At 44.7% G+C, this 15,110-nt stretch overlaps 1 protein-coding gene across 5 annotated transcripts in view; it reads left to right on the top strand.

Annotated features, from left to right (window-relative positions):
- Positions 1–15,110, top strand: part of SEPTIN11 (septin 11) — a 614,181-nt gene that overhangs the window by 376,389 nt on the left and 222,682 nt on the right. For all 5 annotated transcript variants that reach the window (XM_085640963.1, XM_085640961.1, XM_085640960.1 and 2 more), the window contains exon 4: positions 2,576–2,762. In XM_085640963.1, coding sequence (XP_085497089.1) covers positions 2,576–2,762 — 187 coding nt within the window. The remainder of the gene's footprint in view (positions 1–2,575; positions 2,763–15,110) is intronic.

The following is a 15,110-nucleotide window of genomic DNA, read 5'->3' as shown; positions in this document are numbered from 1 at the left end:
TTTTGATATCGGCGCGGATGCGCTCCCATACAGGGGCCACATTCCGCTCCCAGGAAACCGCTGGTACATCCGTCAAGAATACCCCCAAATACTTCAGTCCCCCCACCGCCGACTGGACCGAGGAAGCCCACGCCCCCATTTTTGTGCGCTCACCCAGCGCCCACAAGGTGGACTTGCGAGGGTTCATATATAAACCGGAAGTTTCCCCGAAAACCTGCATGATGCGCAGAAGCCGCGGCCCAGTCTTGTTCACGTCCATAAGAAAAAGGAGAACATCGTCCGCATATAGCGCAAACCGATCGGACAGGCCCATGGCCCATTCAAATCCCCGTACCTGCGCGTCTATGCGTATCCACCTAGCCAGCGGCTCCATAGCAAGTGCGAAAAGATATGGGGACAAGGGGCACCCCTGCCTCGTTCCACGTCCCAAGGAGAAAGCAGGAGAAGTAGCCCCCGCTACTCGCAGCGCCGCTGTTGCCCATGGTCTTTTTTAGAATGTCGCCTGTCTCAGATTTCTTTTTATGCCTTTTTAATCCCATCTCATGCCCAAAATCAAAATATAGGAGCAGATAAGCCATAAAGAAGTCTATTACTTTGAATTTGATTGTTCAGAGGACTTCAGGACCTATTAACTATAAGATTTTACGGCTTCAATAAGGTTAAAGCAGCGAGAAAATAGATTTATATCTAGGTGAATACTGCTGTGTATTACAAATGGACTATCATCTGCCAACGGAAAAACAACTGCAAAACTGTTGTTTGTGCACTCATAAGAAGCGATCCTACACTGGACATGTATTATGGGACAACTTTAACAGCCTTACGCACTTTGGCCAAGTTTGCATTCTTGACCCTGACCTATGACGAGAACCTCTTTTCGGTTGCTTGGCTCATTAGCAGCTTTTGTCTGAACATCTTGCTCTGAACTCTCTTGTTGCATTACACTCCTTGACCCTCCTCCTGTAGTGGGCGTGGCCCTGGGAGTGTTTCTACATAAGGAATCGATTACAATGGAAGTTGTACATCTTTAGTTCTGCATGACCAGATTCATAACCAAATCTGAGGATAACCACTGGCCATATAAATCCGTTCCATTTCCATTCATTGTATGTAAATGTCTCTTATGTGGCTAAGCTAAAAATCTGGTGTATCAGACCGTAGTAAATATGCATATGTTGGACACGTATGGATTAGAAGAGCAAGTCACTTTCTTTGGTAATGCTTTTTCTGATGTATTTTCTTCTCACAGGTTTCTCATTTCCCTCATAGGTCACCATCTTTCAATAAGATCATGTATTCTGTAATTGTTTCTCCGTTATTCTTTTCCGTTGGCTCAGCCTTTAATTCCCGCACTCTATATAGACACAAACGGCTTCTCTGGTTTTCAGTGTTTTCTTTGGGGGCAATGGACTTCCAAGCCTTCAAACACCCCGTTGAGAGTTAGGCTTGCTTTGCACTAAATTAAATGACTGAATAAAAGTATGAATTTGGCTTATCAAGTGGCTGTAAAGTCTATCGCCTTTTGGCTGATTTTTGAAATAGGATAGTGTTCTAAAATGCACCAATGAACCCATTGTTTCGCAGTTCCCTTGGGTGGGAGTCCCTAGGGGAGTAAAGGCCCATGGCCCGCTGGCTTTCTTTGCATCTCTTGCTCACCTTAGCTTGGGATTATGATTTATCTCCTGCCCCATAAAAGCTTTACCAGATGCAGCTGTCATATTCACCTAAAGAACTAATATCGGGTATGTTTTTATACTTTTCCTTAATTTTGACTATTGTACAATCAGAAAAGCTCTGCCTAAGTTCGAAAAAGGGTTCAACTATTGAAAATAAAATGTGCTTTCTCACAATATTGAAATTAGGAAGGCATGTAATATGCTGTGGTGCAGGGGCAGCCGACACGGCTCGCGGGTGGGAGAGCGGGCGCGGGGGTTGGGGGGCTTGCTTGCGGGATACTTTAAAATAAATAAATAAATAACACCCTGCCACCGCAGTCGGGTCCCGCGTCTTCTCTCCTGCTCGCCTGTGTCCAACTCAAGGTCGGAACAGGTAGCAGGCAGCCAGGCTCCCACCCCTAAGCTAATCACAACGCTTCAATGGAGCGTTGTGATTGGTCTGAGCGCCGCCAGGGGCTGTAGGGGTGGGCATGTTCTCCATGCAGGCTGTGATGCAACCTGCATGGAGAACAGGGGAGTGCACATGACTGTTTTGGGCAGTCCGAAAGGGCAGACTAAACAGTCATTGCGCACAGGAGTGTCTACCACTCCTCCCCGGCAGTTCTGCCCCGCCCCGCCCCGTCAGGCACTGCCACAGCAGGAGGAAAAAATAAAGTGATAATAACATTACGGTATTATTTTATTTTTTATTTTCTTTGCTGCTCCTGGCAGTGGGGCGACACTCCTCCGCCGTTTGGGACAGCTATATTCTAAGGTGACGATTTGTTCTCGTATGTAGTGTTCCTAAATATTAAAGAATGTTTGCAGGATCGAGCCCTTTATCCATACATGTGCATGCCTGACAGTGTTCTTCTGCAAGCCCACCCTACATGAAGGTTCTGTGTCTTCTTGTTTTTCAGTTATAAACCCATTGTGGAGTACATTGACACCCAGTTTGAGGCCTATCTGCAGGAGGAGCTAAAGATCAAGCGCTCACTGTACAATTACCACGACTCGCGGATCCATGCCTGTCTCTACTTCATTGCACCCACCGGCCATTCTCTTAAGTCTCTTGACCTGGTCACCATGAAGAAGCTTGACAGTAAGGTACTCGCTATTGGATTATACACACAGTTGCTACTCAGGGTTTTGTTTCTAAAGCTAGGCAACTAAAACTACACACAGAAAATAGTATCCAGGGGCAAGGCTTCAATGTGTTATTTTAGGTTACCTGATAGTTTTAGCATACTGCTGCTATTGATATGTCCCTCATAGCGCTCTGTGCCATCTAGTTGGCATGTGTCTACCAATCCACAGTGTCTTTGTCAACCGGTTTCCAGTGTCTGTACCCACTAATGTCTCTTTGCACCAGTTCACAGGTCTGCATCCACCACTCCCCATCTGTCTGTGTCAGTCCACCCCATGCACGAATATCTTCCTGCCACTGTGTGCGTTCTCCTGCCTCTGTGCTGTATGTACCTCGCTGTGCGGTCTCTTTATCCCTATGTTTTCCATGCTTGAGGTTTTGTTTATTTACCGAGTTTGTCTCTCCCTGGTCACATGCAATCATGTGCTGTGTCTCCCTGATCCAGTATCTGGTTCCGTGTCCCATTCCTGTTTTCCTTGGTTTGTTTTTACTGTGCTCTTTTTGCTGTTCCTGTGTCCCGTGTTTCCCTTTCCACATGTCCTGCTTTTAATAGCAATGTCTCGAATAATCCGTTTTGCCTGCGTTTCCCTCTCTTCTTGCTTGTATTTCCGTGTTCCAGTATAAATGGTTGGATGTTCGAATGTCAAAGATTTCCTTTGCCGTTGTATCTGTTTTTATGTGTGATTGCTTGTTTCCCTGTTCCGTTGCTTGACTATCTCTGCCCTGCAGCTGGGTTTCCCTGTCTTGGTGCAGGTGTTTCTCTCTGTTTTTCTTTCACAAGTCACAAGAGGAACCAGGGGGAGGTTTGGGAAGGAAAGAGTAGAGAAATCTCCAGCCTTAATGATGGAACAACGAGGTACGCGTCAAGGGTGCCCCTGTTCCCCAATCCCCTTTGCCCTTTATATCGATCCACTCATTCAGAAGATATTAGAGAGCCCTATGATAAGTCCTGTGGTGTGTAATGGCTATGAAAATAAGATTATGGCGTATGCAGATGATTTGGCAGTGATTACTACTAATCCTCAACAGGCACTTGTGGTTCTGGTCCAATTAGCTAAAATGTATGGTCGTCAATCTGGGTATCTGTTAAATGAATCTAAAACGCAAATCATATGTACTAAAAATATTGTTAAATCAGACCCCAGATTCATGGACTCTGCAAGCTATTTGGGGGTTAGAATTAATGCGTCAGTTGATAAGATTGTAGTGGAGAATTTTATTCCATTAGGCAAATCTATAGAGACCGATTTGAAAAGAATTGATGTTTTACACTTATCATTGATCGGGAGGGTCAATGTCCTCAAAATGACAATGTTCCCTAAGATTCTATATATGTTTCGTGCTATACCCCTCTTAGTTGAGGAGAAAGTTATTAAAAATCTGGAATCAATCTTTATAAGGTTTATATGGCAGTATGGGAAAATTAGGCGCTCTACGAATTTACTGTCACTTCCGAGGGAAAGGGGTGGGCTGACCCTACCTAATCTAAGGCTTTATCATTGGTCATGTTTGTTAACTCAAATGTCCATTCTTTTTCAGCCAACGCCATATCATAACCCAGTAGATAGGGATATTCAGATGCCACCTTCTATTTATGAGCTACTAGTTGGGAGAAAAGCATTAGGTCTCTTGATGTGTGAAGTTGATCGTAGATATTACAAAAGGGCTTGTTTTAAGATCTTGGATGGAGTATGGTGGGTCTGGAGGGCTATATCTAGGCTCTGCAAAATTCCTAAGATACACGCGTTACTCCACCTCTGTAATTCTAGTTTATTCTGGGGGATGGGTTTAGATAGAAATCTTCAGGTTTGGAAGGAGCAGGGAATCAAGACGCTAGGGGATATAGTGGGTGAAGATGGGATAAAGGGTTTCGATGTTCTCCAGCGCAGAGCCGGTATCCCCTCAAGTCATTGGCTCACTTATGTTCAACTGGCGAGCACACTTAAGGCTTTAAGACCAAGGTTGCCACTTATGTTAGAATTCCCCTTGATCGATATGCTGGTGAAAAGGGGTCTGAGAATTAAAACTATCTATATGTCCTTATTGGGTGAAATTCAAGATGATGTTGAGAAAATGGAGAATACTCTCGCACTAAAATTTGGGAACCCTGATGTTGATCTGGATATGGCTCTTTATTTGAACAAAAAACTATTTCGCTCTACGAATTTGAGGGCTCAGCACTACAAGACTTTGTTTGATTTTTATTATACCCCCGCTAAGCTTTTCGCATGGGGGGTTAGGGAAGATGACAGATGTCCTAGATGTAATATGGGACATGCAGATCTGTTGCATATGTTTTTTAATTGTGGTTCGCTAACAGTCATCCAGGGAGAGATAGTAAAATTTTGGGAGGAATTATTAGGTCAGAGGATCGATTTATCCCCTTCTCTGATGCTATTGGGCATAGACAATAGGCTAAATCTTGGAAAAGCCGAGGAAGCCCTGTTTTCCTTTCCGTAGCTGTACTTCGGATCTTAATCTCCTCAGTTTGGAAGGATACAAATGCTCCCTCTTTTCAGATATGGCTATCCAGATTATTGGGCATACATAATATAGAGATATCTCTGTATGCTCAGAAAGGGAAGAAAACCGGGGATTTTCGTAAATCTATCTGGTCTCCCATCTCCGACTGGATTGCGGCGAGACCGGGAGAGTGAGAAAATATAGCATTGTGAAATGTATATCTATCTTGCCTCTTTGACCTATTCTCTCTTTGATTAAGTTTTGTGAAGATAAAGAATATCTGTAATGCTGTTAATATTTGCTTTTGTTTGTTCTTCCTAATTATATCCAACTGCATAAATAAATAAAATTTGATGGAACAACGAAGGTGTCTATTTTTCAAGGACGAAAGCCCTCACCCACCCAGAAGTGGCATGCTTCATTACATGGCCCCTCCTCGCAGTGCTAGGCAGGTTCTACCATGTGTGGGCTACTACGCTCAATATATTGAGAGCTCTTTGGATGTTTCAAGGCCACAAAGTGGCTCGGGGGATCAGGGATCCACAGTGTAGGCTATGTGGAGTAGTCCCAGGATTCTTCGTTGGACGCAAGCAGTCAGTTCCAAGACCCCCCTACAGCCAAGCATCAATGGTGTATATCAAGTCAGTCTGAATCAGACTCTGGCTGAACAGGAGACAGAGGGTAGGAAAGGGAACACATCTAGAGTCCTGGATGACTGACTGCCAAATCATCAACTGTAAGGAATAACACACAATAAATTGTATGTCTTCAATATGTAATAGGGAACCAATGGTTAATAAAATAAAATCTGTATTTTTTGCAAGGGATTTTATAGCCGCTCGCCAGCTGGAGGCTAGGGAAGGCCTTCATTTTCAGGTTGGATTTATAAGAATTCCAGGTAGCCGTCACTGGTCCTGAGAAACCACTTGGAAAATTACAGTGACATTATTAAACAAACAACAAGGAGCAGACAATGTCTACAAAACAACTAGGATTGGCAAAGCCTATAGGTCTCGCCTAGGCACAAACTACTGGCTTTGTCAATGTGTTTTAGCCAGCATTGCTGCTGATCAGCATGACCAAAATTTTGTGGAGTAGATGAGAGTGCCGTAGAGTGGAATGGCAAAGAGTGGAGTAGAGTGGCGTGTATTGGAGGGGCATAGAGTGGAGTCACGTAGAGTGTGTACACTATAGTGGAGTAGAGTGGGCTGGTATATAGTGCGTTGGCCTACAGTGTTGTAGTGGCTTAGAGTGCAGCGGTGTAGCCTTCAGCAGCGCACACATTCAGTGTCGTAGATTAGAGTGTTGCATAGTAGAGTGTAGTGGCGTAGAGTGTAGTGGTGTGAGTGAAGTTGTGCAGAGTAGAGTGCCATAGAGTGTAGTGGTGCAGGGTAGAGTGTCCTATAGTGCAGTGCTGTAGAGTGGTGTTAAGTAGAGTGGCATAGAGTGCTGTGGCGTTGAGGACAGTTGTGCAGAGTTGAGTGCAGTGGTGTGGAGTGGCATAGAGTAGAGTTGACTGGCGTAGAGTGTAGTAGCTTAGAGTGGTGCAGAGTAAAATATAGTGCAGTAGACTGCAGTGATGTTGAGTGGTGCAGAGTGCAGTGGCGTAGAGTGGAGTGATGCAGAGTAGAGTGGCGTAGAGTCCAGTGGTGTAGAGTGCATTGTCATAAAATGCAGTAGTGCAGAGTAGAATGGTGTAGAGTTCAGTGGCATAGAGTGTAGTGTTGCTTAGTAGAGTGTCATGCAGTGCAGTGGTGTAGAGTGATGTAGTGTGCAGTGGCATAAAGTAGAGTGGTGTTAAGTAGAGTGGCATAGAGCGCATTGGTGTTCAGTACAGTGGTGCAGAGTAGAGTGCAGTAGAGTGGAGTGGTGTAGAATAGAGTGGACTGGTGTAGAGTGCATTGGTGTAGAATGCAGTGACATATAACTAAGCAGCATTATGTGCAGCGTCGTAGAATGCAGTGGCACAGATTAGAGTGGTGCATAGTTGGTGGAAGCTGGCTCTGTATATACTATACCAAAGTGAGGTATAATGTGCACAGAGTTCAGTGGAACCCCAAAGGTAGGCAGACGTAAAGTTAGATAGCACCTCACTCTCTATTTGGGTAGTGTGGTCAAGCAGTAAGGCAGTATCAGAGGACAGTGTTAAGCATTTGTTGTACACACTTAGTCATCAAATTAATTCACACACTCAAAAACTGAACTTCAGACCAAATATTTTTGTAAAAATATTCTTTTAGTTATTTATTTTCTAGAACGAAGCAAGCCAGGCACAGGTAAGCAATAAATACTTTACAATAGTAGTGCAGTTTGTAAAACAGTTTGAATTGAAATTGTATATGCATTTTGTTTTGACTTACAGTATTGTTTTAGAGAAATGCAATACTTTGTAAATACAGTACATAGGCTTGAATGGGCTTTTCAGTAAAATTACAGGTAAGTTACTTTTGAGATTACTTTTCTTACTCAGAGTAGTATACCTGGATACTACTCTGGGACATTTCCTGTAAACAGGTAAGTAAAATCGTTTTTGTTAGTTAGTGCAATTTTTTAAATGTTTTTAAATATATTTTTGTTTTATTTTTTTATGTTTAATTTTTTATTTAATTTATTTATTTATTATTTCAATTTTTTTAAATTATCTTTTTATTGTAACACGACAAAATTATGGCAGTACATCATCAAAATTACAAGCACAATTGAGCGTTGGCATCATTCCACGCTAGAACATTGCTCCTGGGCCACGCAGGGCCTCCACCCTTCTTATTTCCTGGAATACTGGCAGCATCAGATTGTTTCTGCTTGAGCCAAAGCCAGGGGTGTAACCCCCACCGGGGGGAGTTATTGCAATTTTAAAGAATTTCTTAAGGTTTTCAAACTCCACTCTTCCAAGAAAAACAGTCAATGTTATCCTATGGAGGAAAATAGTGTTATCAGTTTTGAGGTAAGTATTTGGTAGTGGGAGTTGATGTTCTGGGGGTGGACTCGGGGGCCAAGGATGCACTCTAGTTACACCCTCAGCTGCACTAGGGCGGCCGGGTGCAGAGTGCAGTGGTGCAGAGTATATTAGTGCAGAGTACAGTAGCATAGATTGCAGTGGCCTAGAGTGCAGTGTTGTAGAGTAGAGTGGCAGAGAGTGGAAATGCGTAGAGTGGTGCATAGTGGAGTGGTGCATAGTGGAGTGGCGTAGAGTGCAGTGGTGTATATTTGAATGATGTAGAGTTCAGTGGTGGAGAGTGAAGTGTTGCAGAGAAGAGTGTCGTAGAGAGCAGTGGTATAGTGTGCATTAGCGTAGGGTGCTGTTGTATAGATTGCAGTGGTGTAGAGTGAAGTGGTTTAGAGTAGAGTGGCGTAGAGTGCAGTGGTATAGAGTGCAGTAGCAAAGAGTAGATTGTTTGAAAGTAGAATGAAGTAGTGTAGAGTGCAATGGTTCAGGGCAGGGTGCAGTGGCGTGGAGTGATGTAGAGTAAAGTAGTGAGGAATGCAGTGGTTTTGAGTGGCGTACAGTGGATTGGTGCAGCGTGCAAGGGTGTAGAGTTGAGTGTTACACAGTACTGTGCATTGGCATAGAGTGCAGTGGCATAGAGTCCAGTGCTGCAAAGTGGAATAGAATGGAGTTGTGTAGAGTGCTTTGGAGTGGCTTAGACTGGAATGGTGAAGAGTAGAGTAGAGTTGCTTAGAATGCAGCATACAGTAGAGTAGAGAGGCGTAGAGTGAAGTGACAATGGCGTAGAGTGGAGTGATGCAGAGTGGAGTAGAGTTTAGTGGCACAACGTGCAGAGATGTGGAGTGGTGTAAAGTGAAGTGGGGCAGAGTAGAGTGCAGTGGCATGGGGTGGGGCACATCATAGTGGAGTATGCATGGTGTGGAAGCACACAGTCATTTCAGACAACCTATTTTCAATTGAAATGAGCATTACATTTGCACATACATACAGTTTTACTAATAAAACTATACAACGCACAAACGATAATGTGTGGAAATAGCATCACCTAGTATATTGATTTTTTTTTTTTAAACAAATTTTATTTGGCAAGGTTCACATATATTGCAGGGCTCTGTTCTCCAGAGACAACTACATAATCAAACCATACATGCACTTACTTTGACAATTTTCTTGTAAATACAATAAAGCATAAGAAATAACATAACGGGTTACCCCAACAGCATCCCCCCCTGGTCGCACTGAGTCCTTACACTCCAGAGCATATCTTATAAGTATAGTAGGAGGACCTACCCCCTCGGTCCCTCCCCCGCCCTGCACCTCCATTTCCAAACGCGTGCATGTAAGTCAGCCCGATGGGTGTGCCTCCGTTGATGGCGGTGGATCTAACAACAGGCCCCGATAATCTGCCCATCGTTTCCAGATCTTGTAATGTTTGTGGGGGCACCCCCTAGCAACACAAATGGGTTGTTCAAGCCCCATACAAAAATCCATGCCATTCTTCCACACGGTCACCGAAGGGGCCTGCGCCGCCTTCCATGCCCTGGAGATGTCCCTTTTCGCAAGAGGGAAGCCCAGTTGCAGCAGGTGCCGCTTGTATATATTGCCCCCTATGCCTTCCATGACATGAAGCAGGGCCAACCGAGGTGTGCGGGGGAGCTCCCACCCCAAAACCTCAGAGAGGCATTTAAATACTCCCCTCCAGAGCCGGTCTAGAGAAGGGCAGTGCCAGACTGTGTGGATAAATGTGCCCTCCGCATGGCCACAACTAAGACACATAGGAGAGGCTATTAGCCTCACTCTCCACAGGCGCACTCATGTAAAGTACACCCTATGCAGGTATTTGAACTAAATGAGGCAGAGTCGTACGGCTATGGCCGCCCCTTGTGGAGCAGCCAAAGTCTCAGTCCAGTCTTCCTCCTCCAGTGAACCCACGTCTCCCTCCCATTTCCCCCAGAGTTTCTGGAGTGATGAGGAGCAGTGTGTAACCAAGGACTGATATATCCGGGAGATTTTATGGTCCAAGAGGTCCCCCATAAACACTTTTGCTTCCAGAGGGCTGAATTCTGTCAGGGACTCTACCCCCTCTAGGCTGGGAAATAAGGCGTACCTAAACTGAAGATATCGATAGAACTGGGACCGCGGCATGTGGAATTCTTTCTGAAGGTCCTGGAAGGATTTGAGCATCAACCCCCTCATTACATCCCCAAGGGCTGAGATGCTGATATTATCCCAACCCCGAAACCCTTGTAGGGCCGCCAACTGTGGTAAGCGCCCATTGTTCCAGAGGGGAGTCTCCTGGGACAGCGTGTTCCACCATCCCATCCGACGCAGCGCCTGTCTCCAATTCTGGAACACCACCTATGTAACCGGCGGAAGTGAGCCACGTAATGATGCTGAGTAAAGTAGCGTATGTAGCGAGTGGTGGCCCATAAGTTGCCACTCCACCGCGTAAGCTGGGTCCCCCCTGTCACCGTACCACCACTCATTAAGGACCAGCAGGTGCGAGGCCTGGTAATACGACAATACCTGAGGACGCCAGACCCCCACAGTAGGTGGACAAGAAACAGGTTCGCAGGGCTACCCTCACCCTTCCCCCGCCCATAAAAATTGTCCAAGCGCTACATTTACCTGTCAGAACCATCGGGCCGGGATCTGATACGGGTGGTTCTGAAGTTGATAAAGGAGCCGGGGGAGCGCCACCATCTTAAAGATGGCCGATCTGCCATAGATCAATAGGGACATACGAGTCCAGGACTTGATATCGTTGCATATTCGTTCCAACACAGAAACCAAGTTACGCTCCCAGGAGACCGCTGGCACATCCAACAAGAATACACCTAGGTATTTCAGGCCCCCCACCGCTAGCTGGACAGAGGAGATCCACCCACCCGCACACGTCCGATCTCCGAGAATCCATACGTGGACTTGCGGGGATTCATATATAATCCAGAGGTCTCCCCGAAGATTTGCATAATACGTAGTAGCCACAGCCCCGTTCTATCCACAGCTGTAAGAAAAACAAGCATTTGCAATGCAATAGGTCTCGCATTTATGCGAGTTTGAGCTATTGCCATTGTAAATGACATTGCCTTTTATTTATGTTTTGATTTTCAAAACATAAATAAAAGGCATTTTCATTTACAATGCCAGTAGCTTAAACTCTCGCAAATGCGAGACCTATTGCATTGCAAATGCTTGTTTTAATGATGGGACTGAGTTCCAAAGTTTGCTTGTCTAACTGGAGGAAGAGGTTTCACAGGTTAGAATCTTTTTAATTGGCGGTGCAGTCAGTAAAGGGACAAGCATTGAGTGCATCAATGCCATTGTCCAAACACTTCACATGACGTGATAGGGCATCAGTGCACATACGCTTTCTCCAACCTGGCATTCCTGAGTCCAGTGCAGAAAGAAAGGGAAGAGTGGAAGCAATGTAGCACCCTGATATTTGCCCCCACCCTGCCCCATTCCTACATGGATGAAGGTACACTCTCCCTTTAGTCATCTGAATGAACCCCATTTTCTTCAAAACTGTTTTTGAAATCTTACATGAAACACAGAAGAGCAATGTTTACAGATCATATCCCATCATAAACATTTGTATATACTCTAGACAGCTTATATACATAATTATTAAATCAATTAAAACATAGTATTCCATTACAAGTTTCAGGCAAGAATCCTCTACCTCTAAGCCATTAGGGAAAATAGACATGAAGTCAGCATGTATAAAAGGGAGTATTCTGCATGACCCACAATCCTCTCTTCACCACCTTTGAGACAAATCATTCACAGCTCGTGGAAGGCTGATGCAATGCTCTGACATAGAACTACAGGTGACAATGATTTAAAGTTAGCACCCAGCATATTGTATGAATGGTATGTTTGTGTTACTTAATTACCTGTACAGTGATTCTCTGAAGGCAGGAATTATAATTCCAAGACATTTACAGACCTTCCAGTCTATTTAGGGATATATCGACATAATCCGAAAAGTGGGCTTAGTTAGGAGACGCCTCAAGCTCCATAATGTATGCAAATCACAGCTCAAACGTACATCAACTTCAAATCACTGTTTTCACAAATTGCTCTATTAGACTCTAAAAGGTATTTGAGATGGAAGTTAATTTCAGAGTAGCTGATACAAATTTTCACAGGCTGAACATGCTTTGCAACCTGTATGGAACAACAAACAAGTTTGCCTGCAACCAAAAATCCTGCAGTATGTATAACAGTGTTTGACCTAATTAAGGCATGTTTTTTGTCCGAAATCTGTTTTTGCCACACCCAAAAGGTCCCTTGCTTTCTCTTCCTATCATCAGCAACACCTTTAGCTAAGTATCACATCCGCCCGCCCGCACCTTTATTACACTCTTATAAAGCCAAATTGTGACGAAGCAGTTATGGGCTGTGTGCTCGGTTAACAAAATAAAAACAAGCATTGGTAAACACGAATGTTGATCTGTTAACTGTGACAATATCTGTAAAGCATTGTTTAAAACAAGCAAAAGATGTAGGTTTTCATTATTTTAATCCAACTTTTTAAAGAACCTATTGTAGCTGTTTAAATTGAAACTGGGGCACAGGAGCTTTTAAAAACAAGCACTGTGAAAGTCAACAAGAGCAGCAACGACACTTACCTAAGAATCTTCCCTGCGTAGCTGCAGCCAGACCTCTTGGCTGTAAAATAAAGGGTCTGCACGAAAAGTGGGCGGAGTGGCGCCGGCTCACTTGCTGGGAGGATCTGGAAATTAAAAGTTAAAGCGCTTGATCATTGCCAGAGGTGTGCAGAAGCCATTTTAGGCAGCCTGCTCTGTTTTTGCTGCGGGCGTATGCAACCTCCCCAAGCAGCTGTAAAGTGAAAGCGCTTGTTCCATTGCTAGCAGCCGGGGAAGCCATTGTAGGCAGCCTGCTCTAGTTTAGCTGAAGGCGCCGTGCCGAAAAAACAGAACGGTGAACAGCCTCCTGAAGCGTCGGCCATACTGTGATGAAGGGGGGCTGAAAATTAAAAGTGAAAGCAATTGATCCATTGTTTCCAGAAGATCAAAGCCATTTTATGCAGCTGATCATAACAGCAGCCTGCTCTGTTATTGGTGCGGACGTAGTGCAGGAAAAAAAGAAATGCGTGGTAGAAATGGTATATGGTAGAAACAAATAAAGTTGTGTCGCCTTTATTATTGCTCCCCGTAGCCACATTGCCACTTGTCCGTTCATGACATAAGAGGTTTTCGGACAGCTACCGACGCTTGTTCTAATATGACTACAGAAAGGGGTACACAAGGTAGTTTTACTGTGCAGATGCAACAGCAAGCCGTGGGCTGTATCAAGAGGGGGCTATTGTGATCCATCATAATAATGGACGTGGCATAGCCACCGAAGCTGCCCACAACAGGAGAAGCAGCAGGGTCGGAGGCGGTCACGGAGGCGTCTAGAAAGCCGCACGGGGACCAGTAGTTATCAAGACGAACGTTGAAGCGCAATCCGGTAATCACAGCCTTGGGAAGCCTATGTTTGGTTAAACTGTGTAGAGTGGGACACTCACGTCTGGCATACACAGGGACGGCTATGGCGGCGGCTGCGTGCCGCGGGAGTGTTTAACAGCTTGTAGGAGGAGCGTCTCCTTCAAGTGCCGCGGGAGTGTCTAAGAGCTTGCAGGAGGAGCAGCTCCTTTAGTATTACTGGCATGTTTCACGTTTATTAAACAACAAAGGCGAGACCTGTTGGCTATGCCAATGCTTGTTTTGTTTTGTGAGCGAGGCGTGTAACGTCATGCAGTCTCTTTGTCACAAATTGTAATCCTAAAATTAAATGCAGGGTTATGTTTGAGGATGGTATATATACTCCATTCCTGCCATGTTAACAAAAAACATGCAATGTACAGGAATGGTATTCATGAATATGTGAGCGCCCTTTTGCTCAGTTCCAACCTGAGGTGTTAGTCCCGTCAGCGGTTAAGGTAACTGAAGGGCAGAACTCTGAATTCTTTCCTGCATTAAAAGGAACGGAAACCCGTGCAGTGGATCTTCGTCTTCAACCTTGCAGTGCCTTGCTTGTTAATCTCCATCACAGAGCTTCACCCCATTCTTCATCCTGGATGCACAGGCTGTAGCAGAGAAATCTAAAAAAAATGACTAATATCCGATCGCGCCATTCCTCATACCTAAAGGCAGCTGGACAGGTTCGCCATCTTTGCGCAAATATATTTGAAATGGAAAGAGATCACTGTCTAGAAAGCATTCTAAATATTTTTTGTGATACATATTTGTACGGCACGCTTTCTTCCAGCGTTACTTATAGGCAGTGCCACAGAAAACAAGTTGATATAAAACTTTTATCATATTATGTTTTTTGAAAGCGCTTCATCTTGCACTGCGTTTCCAAGAGCTGTGTATTACAGATGTTATTATTGCCGAACTGGTAATAAATTCATAGACCTCATAACTATGGAATGAGTTGTTTTTGTGCGGATTTCAGCTCGAGCCACACTGATAAATGTATTTTCCAGAAGCGATCGTATAACACACTGAGCTATCCTGCTGAGGAATGAAAGAAGGCAAGATTTTTTTTCCCTTTAAATTTTTCTGTTCAGCGCAGCGGCGCTCAATTTGATCTGCACCACCCACCAGTGAGAGAAATGTCACTGCTAATAATAGGACTGTGAAGGGAACTCACGTAAAAGAATACACGGGAAAAAGACAATTGCGGATGTAGGCAACCTTTGAACAAGCCCGCAAGTGGTGCGCGCGCCACAGCGAGCGATCTGTTTCCAATTATCGCGCACGCATCTGTGCACGATAATTGCAAACAGATGTCGGGCCTGGGGGTAACCGACACCAATAGACCATGGGCGAAGCAATGCGCCCGCCTTTGGCCAATTGCGTGCTGTCTTTGTTAAAAAGAC

This window comes from Triturus cristatus, chromosome 2_2 (genome assembly GCF_964204655.1).
Source record: "Triturus cristatus chromosome 2_2, aTriCri1.1, whole genome shotgun sequence".
NCBI classification, from domain to species: Eukaryota; Metazoa; Chordata; class Amphibia; order Caudata; family Salamandridae; genus Triturus; species Triturus cristatus.
The sequence above is the reverse complement of the archived record's forward strand: the minus strand, read 5'-3'. Positions and strand labels throughout refer to the sequence as shown.